General features: G+C 36.5%; 4 protein-coding genes and 1 long non-coding RNA gene across 11 annotated transcripts; 2 read left to right on the top strand and 3 right to left on the bottom strand.

The window, feature by feature from the left end:
• Window positions 1-1,006: 1,006 nt before the first annotated feature.
• On the bottom strand, window positions 1,007-4,606 carry LOC129565576 (extended synaptotagmin-2-like). The gene is made up of 13 exons (XM_055440593.1): window positions 4,232-4,606; window positions 4,112-4,153; window positions 3,455-4,012; window positions 3,277-3,353; window positions 3,094-3,175; window positions 2,967-3,010; window positions 2,862-2,903; window positions 2,659-2,707; window positions 2,506-2,595; window positions 2,196-2,442; window positions 1,630-2,080; window positions 1,307-1,556; window positions 1,007-1,240 (listed from the first exon to the last, which is right to left on the bottom strand). The coding sequence occupies exons 1-13, from the start codon at window positions 4,604-4,606 to the stop codon at window positions 1,157-1,159; spliced, it is 2,391 nt and encodes a 796-aa protein (XP_055296568.1). The 3' UTR covers window positions 1,007-1,156.
• Window positions 4,300-4,757, top strand: LOC129565725 (uncharacterized). Its single transcript, XR_008687657.1, has 3 exons — window positions 4,300-4,417; window positions 4,516-4,574; window positions 4,651-4,757. It is a non-coding gene; the product is annotated as an uncharacterized LOC129565725 (long non-coding RNA).
• Window positions 4,758-5,455: 698 nt separating this feature from the next.
• On the bottom strand, window positions 5,456-15,140 carry LOC129565546 (extended synaptotagmin-2). 7 transcript variants are annotated; one of them, XM_055440538.1, is made up of 11 exons: window positions 14,207-15,140; window positions 10,843-11,260; window positions 10,739-10,780; window positions 10,068-10,619; window positions 9,768-9,938; window positions 8,175-8,272; window positions 7,404-7,452; window positions 7,209-7,298; window positions 6,320-7,131; window positions 5,988-6,231; window positions 5,456-5,911 (listed from the first exon to the last, which is right to left on the bottom strand). In XM_055440538.1, the coding sequence occupies exons 1-11, from the start codon at window positions 14,275-14,277 to the stop codon at window positions 5,825-5,827; spliced, it is 2,634 nt and encodes an 877-aa protein (XP_055296513.1). In that variant the 5' UTR covers window positions 14,278-15,140; the 3' UTR covers window positions 5,456-5,824. The 7 variants fall into 7 exon arrangements, with proteins under 7 accessions (XP_055296513.1, XP_055296521.1, XP_055296531.1 ...); XM_055440546.1 differs by lacking the exon at window positions 8,175-8,272 and adding an exon at window positions 8,918-9,003; XM_055440556.1 differs by lacking the exon at window positions 8,175-8,272 and adding an exon at window positions 7,754-7,839 and having other exon boundaries at window positions 14,207-14,455.
• Window positions 14,781-16,378, top strand: LOC129565692 (replication factor C subunit 4). Its single transcript, XM_055440842.1, has 4 exons — window positions 14,781-15,008; window positions 15,131-15,240; window positions 15,308-15,473; window positions 15,592-16,378. Exons 1-4 carry the CDS (start codon window positions 14,893-14,895, stop codon window positions 16,271-16,273), a joined length of 1,074 nt encoding a protein of 357 aa, XP_055296817.1. The 5' UTR covers window positions 14,781-14,892; the 3' UTR covers window positions 16,274-16,378.
• Window positions 16,291-17,907, bottom strand: LOC129565709 (transcription initiation factor TFIID subunit 9). Its single transcript, XM_055440864.1, has 3 exons — window positions 17,293-17,907; window positions 17,071-17,207; window positions 16,291-17,001 (listed from the first exon to the last, which is right to left on the bottom strand). The coding sequence occupies exons 1-3, from the start codon at window positions 17,447-17,449 to the stop codon at window positions 16,540-16,542; spliced, it is 756 nt and encodes a 251-aa protein (XP_055296839.1). The 5' UTR covers window positions 17,450-17,907; the 3' UTR covers window positions 16,291-16,539.
• Window positions 17,908-18,228: the final 321 nt, after the last annotated feature.

Below are 18,228 nucleotides of genomic sequence, written 5' to 3' on the forward strand. Positions count from 1 at the left end.
TTTTTCCTATACGCAACAGTCTCCGCATGCGGTCTATTTCTAGAATTCAATATGGTAAAATTGATGATGAAATTTTTGTTTGCATCAACAGTTTATAGTTTTCTATTTATTTTCAAGTTTTTGGAATCTGGAAATTTCGCTAGCATTTGGCATACTACTATCATGATCTTACCGGTTACATCTTGGCTCTATTTATTCTGTCATTTTGGAAGTCATGTAACCGAATGCTTTTGTAATGTTGATAGTGCTTTTTATCAACTTGAGTGGTATGATCTCCCATTGGACATGCAAAAATGCATTCCCATGGCCATTTCTCTCGCGCATAAGGAAATTTATCTCAGAGGATTCGGCAACATTCAGTGCACTAGAGACGCATTTAAACAGGTGGAAACTAGCAAACATACATACCTATAAAATTATATTGAATATTTTATTTTTGAATATTTAAGATTATGAACATCACCTTCAAATATTTTATGATATTAAAGGAATTTACTGGTTGATCTGGACATGAGAAAATCATCTCAAATTGTACCAAAAGACAGAAATCGTTTGGAATCACAAATATTTTGCAATGCTATCATTTGTTTTATCCAGAGAATACTATGGGATATTTTTATATGCAAAGGGATATTGCAACTTTCTTGACCAGAAAAAACGCCATCTAACGTCGTGCCCGTAAATTATTTTACTGTACATTTAGATGGTAGAGCTTGAACAAAAGTTCGACACTATGCATAAACTTGGAAAGAGCTTGATAAACTTGATGAAATACATATATTTTTTGGTCGTTGCTACACCCCTATGTTCATATGGGATAGAAATATCGCATAAAAATATTTGATATTTTTATGCGATCTTTCTATCCCATATGATTTAAAATATCTCATAGTATTCTCTGGTTTTGTCAACGTTCTACATAAGATAGAGCGATAATATTTTCTTCACATTTTATTCATTGAGCTAATGCTTTGCTCGACTAGAGAATTCAAAATAAGAAAACAAATTGAGCATTAATTAAGCATATATATTCTATTCAAAAGTATTTTCGTTTGATTTCGCTTAAAATTCATATAAAAATTGCTTAAAACTCGTCATTGGAAGTTAAATTTGATGCTGTCACTCAATAAATTATCCCCAGCAAATATTCATTTTTCTAATCTAACTCATTTTCTGGTAGAAGGTCGTAAAAATTGGTAACTCCGTTTGCAATTTCTGCATCGTCTAGGCTAAGTTGAACCTGTAAAAATATCCAATATTAATTATTACTACCCTGTCCATATAATTTTCCTTTTCATTTGCTTACCTTTCCAACGATCGAACCCGATCCGTGTAGAAGTGCATAGAATGCATTTCGTGTAGACACAACTACCTCCAATTTTCGATCTCTCAATTCTGCTGGCGAGAGTAGATATCTGAAGTTTTCTTCATAAATTGGATCACTTGAGTCTTTGACAACTTTGGTTTTTCGTTTCGAGTCGGATGATCTTCCTGGCAGCAGATAGAGCTTCACATACGTATTCAACGCGACAGATTGATCTTTTACTGGAATGTTTCTGTAAAGAGATGAACGATGTAAACGATAACGGCATTATTGAAAGAAAAAAAAACCATTTCGTTTGGACTCACATAATTTTATGAACAGTAACCGACAAGTATTGAAGTTCAATGCTGTAATGTAGAGTCAGTTTTATACTGCCCAATCCATAGCAACACAAGGAAGACTCTCCATTTCGTGGGCCACTCTCCACAAGGATGCTGCCCAAATTAGACACTTTCTCCGCGTGCACATCACTCTCCGGCGCATTTTCTCCATCTGACACAGCATTATCCTCTTGTGGCTCTTCAGCTTCTTCAATGGGTGTATCTTCCAAAGGAGTCAATTCACTGGATCCGTTTTCAGAACGTTTTAAAATTTTCAGCGCCAATGACATGATGATTTTCGACGTTGGGCCCGACTTCTTCAGTTCGAATGGTTGTGAAACAATTTGTAAATCATTTTGAGTGAGAAGTTCACATATATTGAATGACAAACGGCCAAGACGATCGCCATGTTTTTCGTCCGGATTTTTGCCCGCCACTGAATAGAAGAAAAAAAACACAAAGAACATAAATTGACCGAATTATAATTTGTATGTTGAGCTTGTTGTTAAATTGGATTTTCATGGTGACATGTACACGAAGCGAATTTAAACCTCGAATTTGAAGTATATCTTGCTCTGGATTCGCCACAAGGAATGTAAAACCTTGCTCAAACACTGGTGAATCGGTTTCCTTTTTCGACGAAGTTTTCCATTCGACATTCCCAACCGTTAACATAACGAACGGATCTGGTTTACAATCATCATCGATTTGCGGAAGATCGCTCGCGGAGTCAATGTAAACCGATAAAACGGCGCTACTTAACTTTGTGATCTGTAATAATTTGGTTTCAGCAAGAGCCTGCAATGGAAAATAAAATTGAGTGAATTTAATAATGAATTTATTTCATCATTTAAAGCTCACCGCACGCAAATCTCCATACGCAGGAGATAGCTCATACCAAGTAAACCGGACGTGCAATTCTCCATGCTTCACTCCTTCGAGATAAATCCACTGTAATTAATCGATTATTAAACGCTTTTTTACGTTCGTTTCAAAAGTAAAATAATAACCAACCGTATCCAACGATCCATTTTTCACGACATGACTTATATCAATCGTCGCACTAAATATCGAAAATCAATAAAATGTTATCAATGTGATAAAAAGTAATCATTTTACTGATAAAAGCAATTACACGTGGAGCTGATTGTTCCATTTGTTCAAAAATTTAGTACACACAAATTGAACACAGTAAAACTATTAGCTAGGTTTGTTACCTTCCGAGTGGATCAGAGCCACCAGCTCGGTCCCAATCGAGCCTGCAATGGGAAACAAATTTGAGTGATTTTGGTAATGATTTTATTCGTTCGTTTGAAACTCACAATTCAAAAACAATTGACCTTGGACATTTGACATCAATACAAGCCTATTATCATTATTGGAGAACACACTTGATTAGTACAACAAAATTCTCGGTATGATCATAATTATAATTGCATGAAGCATTACCTCACACCAGTAGTTCCATACTGGATTCAAATTATTGTAAATCGTTCGTGTACGAAATTGTTGCGTTCCAATATTGCAAATTCTGAAAGTGAACACATGATGAATTAACGAGCGCTACATTTACGACGGTGGATAAAAAAAATTTGGTTATTTGTTTTGAATCGCGTTATCGTTGTAACTTACGCATATGGATCTGATTTGCCGCCAATATCTTGTTTGATCAAATCTCTTGCTTCCACAATGTTAATTCTCAAAACGCCCTGAAATATGTATGAGTGTATGACGTCAGCCATACATCACATCATCATCATCATAATGAATAAATGAAATATTTCATTTATTCATTCATCACATTACTTACCTCCGGTTGGGGCATTCGTATTGCGGCTGTCGTTGTTTTTTTGGTCAATTTGATTGGATATTTGTTTGGCCAAACCATGATTTTAGCGATTTTCTTCGCAATGACCCGCCGAAGTATATCACCTAAATAAGGTACTTTTAAAACTTCACTCGCTCCGCATAAATTAAAATCGATGTGAGGCTTATCCAAGAAGAAAATCTGCAATCCTCCAATGAATGGTGCCTTTGAAATCAGCGGTTTCATAATAACTCGAAGCATTCCATGAATTTCAAAGTCTTGCAAAGACGCTGACATTCCGGCCAACTTGAAATTAACGTTACAATCGCTCATAAAAATCAATTCCATATCCACAATGATTTCGTCACGGGAGATATTTTTATCGTACACTTTTAAACCGCCAATTCGTGGCGGCGTTGTACCGAATAAAATCCGGTTGCGGTCAAATTCGAAATCATTTAGTTTCTTTTTCGAAAGAGATTTACGAATTTTTTTCTCCAACCAATTTTTCACAAAGTTTTTTAGAAAATCATTCACATTCGGCCAGATTTGTTGTAATATCTAAAAGTGAACACCATAATAAATTAACGAGCGCTACATTTGCAATGTGAGAAAGAAAAAAAAAATGTTTTGACTATTCGTTATCGTTGTAACACTTACGCTGTTTGCCCATTCGCAGCGTTGAAAATCGGGAAAGTAGACCTGAAAGAGATCGTGAAATTTATTGATTCGAATAGCAAATAACAAAATGTTTACATTGTACGAACAAATGAATATTACCCATGATGGTAGATCTTTGATATTGGCTAAAATCACATCTTTCTCGTTCGTGGCCGCTGATTGTCTGGCAATTTTCCGTACAAATTTACGATTGGCACCGTTTGTTTCGCGCCAATAGTTATGTGTTTCAATCAAAATCATGGGTGTAATGAGCCATGCAATCGACCAGTTCATGTATCCAACGAGGTAAATGGCATTGATCACTGTTGCTTTCTTTACAATTGCCCATATGAAAGTTTTAATGCTTATTTCGTTTTCATTTTTAATTGCACTTGTTTTTACAGCTGCAGCCGCTGCCGCAGGACCACCAGCAGTACCAGCGGCTGTACCGTTTATTGCTTCGGTATGACTAGTTTTAACGTCGACAGTAGCCATTTGATATGATGTCACTGATTGACTGTTTTGTCGAATATTTTCAGGGTCAATTGATACACCGAATACTAATAAATTGGCAATGACCTCATATTCTTTCTCAATACAATCGCATTCTCACCGAAACAACATCACAAAATTAAATTTACACCAGATAAATGAAATCATGTTTTTGTATTATTTTTATTTTTCAATAAAAACCCGTTAATCTAAAACACTTGAATCGTGTATAAAAATTGAGAAAGAATTGAAAACACACTCGATTATAACACATTGGGCACCGAAAAATCGAAACACATGCGTTCAAAACAAAACTTCACAAGAAAATAAACTGGTTGCCTATAGCGAAACTTTGTTGAGTTGACGCACGAAGAAGGCAAACAGATGAATGCTGCCATTTCCATAACCGGCTTGTATTCGTTGAACAATAGACGAAACGTGCACAGTTGTGGACTGTGTGAGCGTGAACGGGGGGCAACACAACATTCGTTTATTCATCTACAACAATCAATTGAAGTGGTGTGCGTGCTGATATATACAGCGTGCGGTCATACACTTGAATTTGTCAGTACGATTAGTTACAACAAATTAGTATTTGTTGGGAGTGAATGTTTTGCGGTCATGTTTCCAAGATTTTTTTTTAATGCTATTAAAGATTTCGAATAAAATAAACATTTGCACGCGACGCATGTAAATTAATTCAAATTATGATCCCTTTTTCTAACCGGTGGGAATTGTTTGCAATTGAATCGTTTATTCGGCACCTGAAAATAACTTACTTTACATTTAATTTCAGTGACTAAGTACATTTTTGTTAACCTATTTAAAAAAGAATGAAGTAAAAGACCGTGATTAGAATTTTAGATCAGAATATATTTAATTTCTTCATTTTTCAACAGCAAGCAAATTAAAGCTAAACATCTTTTACATTATCTACTGATTTCGTTATACGACTAAATCTATTCGGTTTTAATGGGCTAAATTAAAACACGATACAATTGTGTGTATAAAAATGCAGGATGGCCGATTATGATCGAGCCCAAGCGGAAGAGAGCGACAGAGATTGTTTACAGAAAAGGCACAGAGTTACAAGTTGAACATCATGTTTGTATAGAGTGTTTACGATGAATAGATTTACAATTTTTTTTACAAAGAAGTTACGTTAGATGATTGACATATATTCATGGTAGTTTTCGAGCTTCTAAAATTAATTTAGTGTGTTTAATCTGATTTGATCTCCGGTAGGAGATCATAGTAATCAGTTATTCCATGTGTTGCAATGTCGTCATCGTCCAAAGCAAGTTTCAACTGTAAGAGGAAAAAAAAAAAGACAACATTGAAGAAAAAAAAAACGAAATTCCTTCGAATAAATCCAAAAAATTACCATGCCAATGATTGGGCTGCCACCGCTTAGGAATCCCTTTTGTGTGGCTACAGTCACTTCCAATTCGGTGTTTTTCAATTCAGCCGACGAAATGATGTACTCAAATGTTGCATCATAAACCGGATCACATGAGTCTTTCATGACGATTGTTTTGCGTTTCGACTCTTTCGATCGTCCAGGCAACAAGTAAAGTTTAACGTACGGATCCGGTATGTTTGATGGATCTTTTGGCAATGGGATGTTACTATGCAAAATAAAGTGGAAATAATTTTAAAATTGAAAATAATTGAAAGCAATTGGCTGAAAGAAAGTTTATTGGGATAGAAACTCACACAATACGATGAATGGTGACCGATAAACGTTGTCGTTGTACACTGTACTGCAAACTGATTTGAATGCGACCCAATCCATGGGAACTCGCCGATGACTCTGTGCTAAACTGACGACGATGAAGTTCAGATTGTGGTTCATCCTTTAGCAAATAGGCCGCTTCGCTCGATATGAATTCAGTCACTTCAGATGCAACATCCTTGTCAACGATTTGTTCGACGCCACTACCCGATTCACTTGGCACCTCGGGTACTTTGGGAAAATCTGCTAATTTTACGTTTTTCACTTCCGAAACATCGGATTGCGATGCTTGGGATGCTTGACGCTGAATCATCGATGACTGAGACGCTTGACGATGAATCATTGGCGCTTCTGCTTGCGGTACGCTTGGTTCATTTGCCGATCTTTTCAAAATCTTCAATGCCATGGACATGATCACCTTAGAATTTGGGCCAGACTTCTGCAGTTGGAATGGTTGTGAGACAACTTGCAAATCATTTTTGGTCAACAAAGTGCTGAGAATGTACGTGAACTGGCCAAGATCTTTTTCCGTTTTCTGATCGACAATTTTCACTTGCAGCGTGTCGTTCTCTGGATTTCCTACCAAAAATGAGAATCCTTGCTCCCAAACTGGTGCATCAGTTCGTCTGAGTGCTGCCGTTTGACGAGTAGTTTTACCAACGCCGAGAATGGCATATGGATCCGGTTTGCTCTGAATACGAGCTTGACGTAGGTCACTGGCTGAATCAATGTAAACCGACAAAATGGCACTGCCCAAATTGGTTACACGCAAAAGCTGCGTTTCAACAAGGGCCTATTGAATCAAGAAATCGAAACGAAATCAATTGTATTTGAATTCTTTTCTTTTTTTCTTTTTTTTGTTATACTTACCGCCTGCAAATCAGCGGGGTTTGCCGATAATTCCAACCAGGTGCAACGGACGTGTAACATTCCATGCTTTGCTTGCTCAAGTGCTACCCACTAAAACGGGAAAATACATTGAAAATTCGTTCAATAGATTGGTCCGTCCAATTGAACCGTCCACGAAATAATTCGCTTCAAATTATCCACAAAAAATATAATTACCGTGTCCAATGTTCCATTCTTTACGACATTACTAATCTCAATCGTAGCTCTGGATAAAATAAATAAATTACCATATTAGCCAATTGAAGTGCATGAAATGGTGATGATAAATCGATGTGATGAAAATGTTCGAAATATAAAAATAAACTCAATATGTCTTTGTACACAAAATGGATTATACAACTGAAAATGAATGGAAGGTGCTTTTTTTTGTCGGTGTGGTTAGTTGAACGTGCTCTATGCCTGACCAATGTAATTACAAATGGATCTGTCTAAATATACACATAAATAAAACAATTGGATTTGATTGGACAAACAGAAAAAAAAATATTGAATAAGAAAGCAATCACCTTCCTAATGGATCATGTTCACCAGCTCGATCCCAATCTCGTAATTCAAACGATACGAGCGTTGGAAATTTAACATCAATGCAAGCCTGTAATTGGTTAGTGTTTTCGAAATTGTTTCATATTCGAATTTTCAACAGCACAAATTCATAGCGAATCATTTCAGCGAAAATGTGTGAGAATTTTTTTTTCAATTGATTATGCTTATTGGTTAAATTTTTAAATTATTGTACGCATTACAAAGACGAGGAAAAATTGATTAAAATAGTTATATTGGATGGATTATATTAGATGAGTCGAGAATAGAATTGAAACACAATAGAAAAGAGGCAGAAAAAGACAATAAAAGAAAACACCACGATATAATAAAGTGGACAAAACAAGGGCAAAACTTGAATGCAAGGCACACGGATTGAAACACCACCTTCCGAGAAAATCATCATTTTCCGGGCCGGGAAAACCAGCATCATAATCCCATAAACTGAATGCAACATCTTGACCTTTAGCCGCATCAATTTCATACTTTGTTCCATTTTAACGAGAAAAAAAATTCGATAAATTAAAAGAACCAAAATAAACAAACAGATACTAATAGATAGCTAAAATATATTATACTAGACTAAAGACCGAAGCAATATATTGTAGCATAAATCAAACCGTGAAGCACTACAGACTCGACTAAAAAGAGCCCATTGCAACCTAAAAAGGAAAGCTCTACCAATATATAGACACAACAGAAGATAGAGAGAAAAAAAAGAGTAACTATAATCTACGTTTGCATGAACAATAGAAAATTGTAAATAAATGGTTAATGTCTACATTCAAATCGTCTTGGGCGATTTGAATTCCATACACCAAGTAGTGTAGTAATGCACAAGTGTCTAGCTACTTTGCTAGTATGAGTGTGAAAGTATCTAAGAGGTTGAATAAGAAATAGAATAGAATCAAAATAATGGGTCATGTTCTGTGTGTGTGAGTGTAGAATGTATATATATCCTTGTACCAATTAGTGGTGTGATTGTGAGGTGAGTTTTGGAAGGGGAAACTGTCTGAAATTGGGTATTTGTTGTATTGTTTTTCAATGTACAACTGAGTTTTTAGTTTTCGACTGAATGAATTTTTGTTTGGTTTGAGTAATATATGGTTTGATTTGTGAACAAGTCTCACCTTCCCAAGTTTTCGTCGTCACTCGCTTCATCTTTGTCTAAAAGATGGAAACTGACGTATTGTCCAACTTCGAATTGTACGACTGCCTGATATAAAAATGGTCGGTTTTGGTATTGATTTGGTGTTATTTTCGAAAAACAAAATAATTCAACACAAAATTGAAATTAGAGAAACACAGCGAAGACAGACGAGAGAAAAGGAATGACAAATAAAAAAAAATTTATGGCTGATTTTGGACTACGAGGGGTTTTTTTTCAAGCAAATGAACATTCCATATATGAAAAGAATACATCGAATAGTAAAATCGACACATTCCCTGTTCCGTTTGGATTTTCGTCTATAGAGTTATCCTTTTTTACGATTGGGCATCATGCGGACTGGATTGTCATTTCCCAATGGGAATGGTTATTTTTCTTTCTCATCTGCGACAGTATAAATGTGTTTAGCGAAAGTTTATTTGGTGCTTTGAATTCAAAAGTCATTCGAACATATGCAAACGATAGCTGAATGGTGTTCTAGAAGCGTTTATAATCAAAAATTGCCTACTACTCGATTCATTACCATTGTTTAGAAAGTAAGAATAATAAAATCAAACTGGCTTAAAAGTGGTATTCAAATAAATAATCGGAATAAATGAAAATTCGATATTCGCACCATGGGAAAGAACCCAAAAATATTCACACCTTCTTTTAAAGTGAATAATGGAACACATCGAATTGACGACATTTGTCGAAACGTGTGACATTCCACATAAGTACCTCGCAGATAGACTTCAAATATCAATTTAAAGTTATTGACAACCTAGCTCAGATTGAAAGAAAAAACAAGTTTTAGGTGCAGAAGTGCATACCTCGCACCAGTAGTCCCATTTTGGATTGACCGTATTGTCAATGGTTTTTGTGCGGAATTCTTGCGCGCCAACTTGCACGATTGCATATGGGTCGCTCTTCCCTTTTCCTAGAACACCAATGTCTTTTTTCATCAAATCCTTTGCTTCGACCACGTGGATTCGCAGAACTCCCTGGAATAATCGAATGTTTGAATTTTAGTATTTTAAATTGTTGAATATTTTTGTGTGACTTCAAAGTTTACAAAAAAATACAATAAAAAATTTAAAGCCGACAACCAATGTTTGTATTCTAAAACTTACCTCTGGCTCTGGCATTTTTAAAGTAATCGATGGCACTTCAGTGCTAAGAGCAATTGGTAATTTATTTGGCAAAACCATAATCGCTCCAATTTGTTCAACAATAATACGACGTAGCATATCACTCAACCCTGGCATGTCCAACAAATCGGCCACACCAACTAAATTGAAGTCAATGTCTGGATTATTCAAGAAGAAAATTTGAAGTCCTCCGACCAGCGGAATTTTTGAAATGAGTGGCTTCATGATAACTCGAACCATTCCGTGAATTTGGAAATCTTTGATGCCAGCTCGCATACCAGCCAACTGGAAGTTGATGTCACAATCGCTCGCATAAAATAGATCCATATCCATGATGATCTCATTCCGTGCAATGTTTTTGTCATAGACTTTGACGCCACCGATACGAGGAGGAATTGTTCCAAGCATGATGCGATCGAATTTGAAGCCATTCAATTTGTATTCGGACAATGCTTCAGCCACTTTTGGTTCGATCACATCCTTAACCAAATCCTTTGCATAGTAGTTTGCATTTGGCCAAACTTGTTGCAAAATCTAAGGAGAAAAATGGAATAAATTGATCAAAATATTGGAATAAGCCAAGTGGGGACGTATTGCGTCATATCATAAAATATCGAAATAAGTATCAACTTCAATTAATATGACTAACTTACGCGATTGACCCATTCACATCGTTCAATATCGGGGAAATAAACCTAGAAGAGACAACTTAATTGAATTTTCTAATTTTCGTATATTCCAAAATATTCGAAATTACCCAAGCCGGTAAATCGTTGATTCGAGCCAAGATGACGTCTTTTTCGTTTGCTGTTGCCGACGCTTTGGCTACCTCTCGTTTGATTTTATTGGTTTTATTCCAGTATTCACGTGTTACAGCCAAAATAACGGGTGTAATCAACCATGCCACCGACCAATTCATGTATCCGACCAGATAAATGGCACCAACCATGCTTACTTTCTTCGCAATCGAATACAAAATCGTAAAAATGCTGTCATCACTCGTTGTTTGTTTTGGTTTTATGGGTGGTGCGGGGTCATCTTTCGATGCCTCTTTGCTAGCAGCCGCCATTTCGGATGTTGCCGTATCTTTACCCGTATTCAATTGCGTGAGATCTTCTTGGAAGTTATCATCGACTTCTTCCACACCCGAGCTCACTTCTTGTCCAACGGATGGCCTACGAAAATAAGTATATCAATCATGAACACTCAAGTCGAAAATGAGATTTAAGAACAAAAATGTCTGAAAATTATTATCACTTCATAAGAATGTCAGAAAAAGAAACAATGCAAAGCCGAAATAAATGAAATCATTTTTGTGTGTTATTTTCGTTGCTGATTGGTTTGGATTACGTAATCATACGGCGCAGTAAAAATATTTTCGACAACAATCGATATCGATTTATGAGCAATAGTGCTTGAACAAAATGAGGAGACAATAAAATAAATGGATTCATGAGTTGGGCACAACGAAACACAAATCAATGTGTGTATCAGTTCAATGTCACATTTCCATAACCAGCTGTTTGTTCATTTGTAAAACGAAACATGGAATCCGGCAAATATTTTATCGATAGGTTTTTTTTCTCGGAGAAATACGTTATCGTTAAATATATTTAGGTTGTGGCTCATTGTTCCAAAAACGAGTTTATGTTTAACGAAACACGAACAATTTAACGAACTGACCGCGAGCAATTTAAAATCGACCATGACCACATCTTAGCACCAATTTGTATACAAAGACTTTGAATATTGTGGATTCCAACTGAAAAAGAAACGAAAATTTTATTTTCGTTTCACCTATCGACTGTGAATTTAAATTGAACAAAAATAAAATGATTCAAGTCACTTGGAACACTCATATCCACACAAAATGGTAATCCATTTTATTTTCACCGAATTACATATGGTTTCGAACGAATATTTCTTTTCCAAAACGCTTCATCTCCTCTTGATGATTACTCACTGCAATTATTATCTGAAATTCGGCGCAAACTTGTTTTTAGCGAATAAAATTGAATGATTCAATAGGAACAAGTTATGCGATGAATAATATTCAGCAGACTGATGATCGCATCGATTTTTAACGCAGAAAAAAATGTCTTTGTTCGTTTCGTGTGACTGTGAATATTTTTGGGAGTTTCTCTTCCGAACAGCGTGTAAAATACGGTCGAATATGGTGGAGCGAAAAATGTATGTTGAAACTGTTGGGAATTGAGTGAGCGTGCGTCCAAGCTACGTATAAATAGAGAGAAGAGATACGCGCGCTCTAAACACCGTGTGTCTTTTTAGAACGGGTACTTATTACGCGTTCAGAAAAAACACGACTCAACAAAACGAAACAACGTCGGAGAATGATTTAATGTTTAATTACGAGATTGGATCCAAGTTGCTTTGTATATGAATTTTTCAATGCTGTCAGCACAAAAAAAAAGTTGGCCTGCGAATGTTTTCGAAAGAATCAAAGACGAACCTTGACATTGTTGTTGTACGGCGTTTATTCCACTTGAAAAAACAACTCTCAAATTGAGATTAGCTTTTTAAATTTTAAACACTTTTCTTTAAAACAAAATCTCTCGACTGCTGACCAAACTGCTTGTGAACGCCTTAGTGTCTGAACTTGCACTGAATCTGCTGCACAAATTTACTTATTTATTTCAAGATGACATAATCATTCACTTTGTTTTTTTTTTGTTAATTCCCTTACTTCTTCTCACCAGATTAATCACACATTTTTCTTATATTTAACTAACAATGATTCAAACGAATGCCAGCACAGCACAGCACAACCCAGTGGGTATTAATTATAGAATATCTTATTCTCTCTGCTAAAAAAAATGTGATGATTATTTTATACAAAGTGACGAACAATTTCGCAGAATGTTTAAACGAATTTATTTAATTTTCGCTTCATCAAGATGTGGCACAGTACTATTAAACACGAATGCGTTTGGTGTGCTGTTTTTGGCGTCTTGATTCTTTTACAGTAGCAAAGAAAAATATGGAATAATGCTTTGCGGCTACAGTTGCCGACATCCCAAATATATCAAAACAAATCATCAATACAACGATAGATTGAACACAATCGGACGCTATGTACTACATTGATACACCAACACAGCGTCGTCACCATCGTCGTCGTCGTCGTCGTCGTCGTCGTCGTCGTCGTCGCTCAAAATCAACGAGAGTTCAAAGCATGCATATAACGTTATTTTCTATATGTATATTGTGCGTCTTATTTGCACTGCGCCACTGTCCTCACGATCCACACCGGGGACTTCGGTCGTTCATTTCGCTGTAAACAGCAATGCAAAAAGACTCAGCTCGTATTTTAAAATACGCGCACATTTTTTCCTATACCAACATATACAGTGAGTGAGTTAGTTAATATCATGTGTCGTTGTATTTTGTTTACTAAAAGCAGCTTGGGAGTGAGAACTCATTCGATCATATTCGTTCCGTCTTTTTGCACGGTGCCTGATTTTCAAATCAAGTCGACGATATTGAACTGTGCATTTTTCGTTTGGAACGTTATAAATCATTCATAAAATCCGCTTGAACAATGCTCTTTTGCTGGTGCGGTAATCCACAGAACGACATATGTACGAAATGGGCTTGGCTTTATAATTACGGGATTCATAATTGAAATGTTCCGGAATGGCGAAAGAAAAATGCTTAGAAACTGACGATAGAACCATAAATTTTTAATCACTTTTCCACAAAATACTGTTGCACACCCATTTCGGTCATGATAGCCATTTGGCTACATATGCTCTTTTTATTATATACACAGGAATTGTTTACATGACTCCCATAAATGGATATGATATAAAATCTATATCAATAAAAAAAAATGCTCGATTGAATGAATTATTATAGATGGATGGACATGCAAGCGATTTTTTTTGTATCGCTTAGTCCAAAGCGATTAGCAAATGATATAATTATGTAGAATTCGTGTGAAGCCGTACACCGTACAATTGGCCACTTTCCATTTGATAGCAATGTAAATATGAATGAATTCAACTCAAGTACTTAAATTTAAATTACAGGCAATCAACATCAACATGCAATGGTGCTTTAAAATGATCTAATCAATGAAAAATCTATGAAAATTATGTTACCTTTTGCGACTTTGTAGCACAATAACGTTTTTCCTAAATGGAAATAAGACACAAATATTTGGAAACGGCATTTGACATGATCATTTGCCGTTATTTTTTGGGTGAAACTTTCAAACTAATTATGGGACAACTCAAAGAAAAACGAAAAATCGAGTAAAAATCCCACTAAAATACGATTTTTGAGAAAATTTGTACCATTTTCCAGGTGTAAAATTGACACGCAATAATTAACTTGAAGTAGGCCAAAACAAACCACATTTAGGGGGTGGAAATGTCAATCAGATGTTGTGATAGTAGCAATTGCGCAAATTCCAATTCGGAATGAATCAGATGTTTTATGGCGCTAACGTGTATAATGTTCGATTTATTGTGAAACATCAAAGGACAGCTACTTTCATACATTGCAACCTAACCTAAATTCACTGTAAAATTATTTCCACCAAAAAATTTCCGACAAATTAATTTTAAAATAAACTTTTTCTGCAAAATGAACCAAAAATATGAGAATCGTAAAATTTGAATTGATTTTTCAGTGTCTGTAATATCGATGACGTCGATGTATAGTTTCGAAATGTCAAAGTGAGTGGCAACATAATGAAAAAAAAGCCGCCAAAACACTCGCAAACATCGTTGACACCGGTTTCATAAACATTTATTGCGTTTTCTCTCGAAATTCATAAAAAAAGATGCAGGCATACCTGAAAACGGGCAAAGTTGGCGGTGGATTTGCCAAACCGAGCACATCGTCTGGCAAAGAATCAGAAATTAATGCCAAAAAAATCGTTCCTTGGGTTGAAAAATAGTAAGTGATTGACATTTTCTGAACATTTCTTTTTAACCACTTTGAAATCGTGTTAATGTTAAAATTCATAATATGAAGTTGATTGAAATGAAAGAGAATGATCAAATATGAATGATTTTCAGCCGGCCAAAGAAAGTCGATGATGTGGTTGAACAAAAAGAGGTGGTTGCCGTTCTGAAAGACTCTCTGACGGGTGCAGATTTGCCAAATTTATTACTGTACGGACCACCAGGTAAATGAACTATTCAATGCAAAATTCAATTTACACAAATCAAATTGTCCTAATTGTACATTCGCAGGTACTGGAAAAACATCGACAATTCTGGCTGCCTCCCGTCAGTTGTTCGGTGACATTTACAAAGAAAGAATTTTGGAGCTGAATGCCTCCGATCAGCGTGGTATTGATGTTATTCGAACCAAAGTCAAAAACTTTGCACAGTTGACAGCAAGTTCCGTTCGACCAGAGTGAGCATTTATGTAGTATTATTTATAGCTTTTCACCATCCAAACTCTCTGTTACCTTGCAATTACCCTAATTTATCCCAATTATTCTAATTTACGCCTTCGTTTCTTCTCTCTCCAGCGGCAAACCATGTCCGCCATTCAAAATCATTATTCTTGACGAGGCCGATTCCATGACACATGCCGCTCAAGCGGCTCTACGTCGAACAATGGAAAAAGAAAGCAAAACGACCCGATTCTGTTTGGTATGCAACTATGTATCTCGAATTATTGAGCCAATCACATCGCGTTGCACGAAATTCCGTTTCAAGGCACTTGCCCGTGATAAAATAATCGAGCGTTTACAGTACATTTGCCGTGAAGAGAATGTGGCCATCGACAACGATGTGTTCGACATAATTGTTGACATTTCTGACGGTGACATGCGTCGTGCCATCACAACATTGCAATCATGCTTCCGTCTCAAAGTCGGCCAAGGAAACGTCACAAAAACTGACATCTTCGAAATGAGCGGTTTGATCCCCGACAAATACTTGTCAGACTTTTTGGAAGTGTGCAAAAAAGGCGATTACAGCAAACTTGAAGCATACGTACAAGACATTCAATACGAAGCATACTCCATTGCCCAATTCTTCGAGCAGTTCAACGATTATGTGATTACAAGCAAGGCGCTGACGTGCAAGCAAAAGGCGGCAATTTGCGATAAATTGGGTGAATGCTGTTTTCGTATGCAAGAAGGTGGTTCAGAGTACCTACAAATCATGGACTTGGGCTGCAACATTATTCGAACAGTTCAAGCCTAAGAAGAAAATCCCATTCATTTCATTTCATTTCCATTACGTTGTAACTCGAGTTTATTTGTTATGATTTACCATTTCTTTTCTAAATAAAATTATTCTCAAAACTTATTTACATATTAAAAATTTAATCTTAATTTTAACACGTGTTTTGACGATTGGAATTGAAATTTGTTCCAGCGATTGAAGTTATAAAAAAAAAAAAAAAGAATTGGTTCAACTGACGACACAACCGGAGTAAAGTCGGAAAGTGGTGTCCATATCGTTTGTACTTAACCAACAGGCTCAAATTCCTCTTCATACTCAAAGTCTTCGTCGTCTCGTTTTCTTTTCATGCCCCGAGAATCGTTACTGTAATCATCTTCGACTTCCATTTTGATGTTCATTTGATGATTATTGGAAAGTGAGATGGCCGGTTGCGATGAGCTTGAGGCACTGCCATTAGAGCTACCATTTGTATTGGCACTGACTTTGAACGTTGGCTTTGGTATGGTGACAGTTTGTGACTTTCCTGAATTTGACATCGACTGACGCTTGAGAATGGTTGAACCGGTGGATTTGTTCTTTCGATCCAATGCTGATTTGCCCATTTTCTTGGGGTGCACCTCAGCTGCACGGAGTTTGTAGTTGGCCGAGAGAAGACAGTGTCGCTCCGGTGGTAAACGTAGGCCACAATGTGTTTTAATCAAAGGTAATGGAGTTGCGTTACGGCTACGAGCTAATTCTAATAAAACCTAAAAATCACCCAGCAACGAAACGCTTTTGTTAGTGGAAATGGAATATTGAATGCTGTAAATGGTTACCTCTCTCGGTGGCGGTGTTGTGAACGCTTTTTCCAGTGTCATTTGTGAAGCCAATTTCACATCGTCCAATTCGATCACTTTTTTCTTTGCATGATTTGCATACACTTTAGCATCATCCAAAATGCAGGTGACGTATCCTAATGAAGAAAAATGAATACAAAGCCATTAGAGTCCATTTGTGGTGAGGTTATGCCAAACTGGGCAGCCAATGTGTATACATACGGTAAGTGAACTCGAGCAGTTGATTTATAACCCGTGGTTCGTATTCAATCACATTCAATTCCTTCATTATGGACATAAGAACTTGTGCATCTTTGGGAATATGCTTCACTGAGCTGTTTGTTTTTGATTTATCGTATTTTTCTCGTTCGGACGCCATTGCTACTGTTCGCTGTTCACTCACTCAGTTTATACTAAATATTTTGGTATTCACTTTGTCAGTTTTGGTCGTCTCTCGTATAATTTCTTTGACGCGTCAAATGTCATTAGGTGGCAGCGCCATCAAGCGGGAAAAAAGTCATTGGCTAAGCCATTCACAGTAGAACCATTTAAAAACGATTCATCGCAATGTTATTCAAACGAAATGGAATTCTTGGTGATGACAAATTCATATGATTCGCTCAAGTGCAACGATCTTTGATTGACTCAGTGCTTCCGATTGGAGCCGTGCAAATTAATATCCAAATAACCGCAATGACTAATTGATCGTAGGCATATTCCACAGCGATAGCTCACCGACAAGGAAATAAGACGAGTAAAAGTGAACAAAGAATCGGACAAAACAGAAATTGTTTCGATGGGTTTATTGAATGCAGCCGGGCGTGTGACAATGACACAAATGCGCAACAAGTGACCATTTTTTGTTGTTTTTTTTGTGTCATTTTACGGTGCATGTGAGTGTGCCCCGAGTCGAGTGAGTGCTCACAACTCCGATTCGATAAAAAGTCAAAGCAGAAAGCAGCAGCAGCAGCAGCAACAACAACAACAACAAAAAACATCGTTGATTGTTTCGGTTTAGTGTGTCTCTTATTCATAGCTGTTACTGTTGTCGACTGTATTGTGTGTATCTGGTTTTTAATGATTCTCTTTTCTCTCTCTCTCTCTCTCTCTCTCTCTCTCTCTCTCTCTCTTTGTCCAACGATCATATCGTACACAAAT

Source organism: Sitodiplosis mosellana, unplaced genomic scaffold (assembly GCF_009176505.1).
Source record: "Sitodiplosis mosellana isolate CC-2019 unplaced genomic scaffold, AAFC_SMos_1.0 Smas_scaffold_1, whole genome shotgun sequence".
Lineage (NCBI taxonomy): Eukaryota > Metazoa > Arthropoda > Insecta > Diptera > Cecidomyiidae > Sitodiplosis > Sitodiplosis mosellana.

Coding starts and splice junctions, on each gene's coding strand:
- LOC129565576 (XM_055440593.1), bottom strand. CDS start 4,606: ATGGCTACTGTCGACGTTAAAACTAGTCATACCGAAGCAATAAACGGT. Junction 3,176..3,276: donor GGCAAATCAGATCCATATGC/GTAAGTTACAAC, acceptor GTTCACTTTCAG/AATTTGCAATATTGGAACGC. Junction 2,081..2,195: donor AGATATACTTCAAATTCGAG/GTTTAAATTCGC, acceptor TCTTCTATTCAG/TGGCGGGCAAAAATCCGGAC.
- LOC129565546 (XM_055440538.1), bottom strand. CDS start 14,277: ATGCCGTTTCCAAATATTTGTGTCTTATTTCCATTTAGGAAAAACGTT. Junction 10,781..10,842: donor TCAACGATTTACCGGCTTGG/GTAATTTCGAAT, acceptor TGTCTCTTCTAG/GTTTATTTCCCCGATATTGA. Junction 10,620..10,738: donor GATGTGAATGGGTCAATCGC/GTAAGTTAGTCA, acceptor TTTTCTCCTTAG/ATTTTGCAACAAGTTTGGCC.
- LOC129565692 (XM_055440842.1), top strand. CDS start 14,893: ATGCAGGCATACCTGAAAACGGGCAAAGTTGGCGGTGGATTTGCCAAA. Junction 15,009..15,130: donor GTTCCTTGGGTTGAAAAATA/GTAAGTGATTGA, acceptor AATGATTTTCAG/CCGGCCAAAGAAAGTCGATG. Junction 15,474..15,591: donor GCAAGTTCCGTTCGACCAGA/GTGAGCATTTAT, acceptor TTCTCTCTCCAG/CGGCAAACCATGTCCGCCAT.
- LOC129565709 (XM_055440864.1), bottom strand. CDS start 17,449: ATGGCGTCCGAACGAGAAAAATACGATAAATCAAAAACAAACAGCTCA. Junction 17,208..17,292: donor ACTGCTCGAGTTCACTTACC/GTATGTATACAC, acceptor TTTCTTCATTAG/GATACGTCACCTGCATTTTG. Junction 17,002..17,070: donor CAACACCGCCACCGAGAGAG/GTAACCATTTAC, acceptor GGTGATTTTTAG/GTTTTATTAGAATTAGCTCG.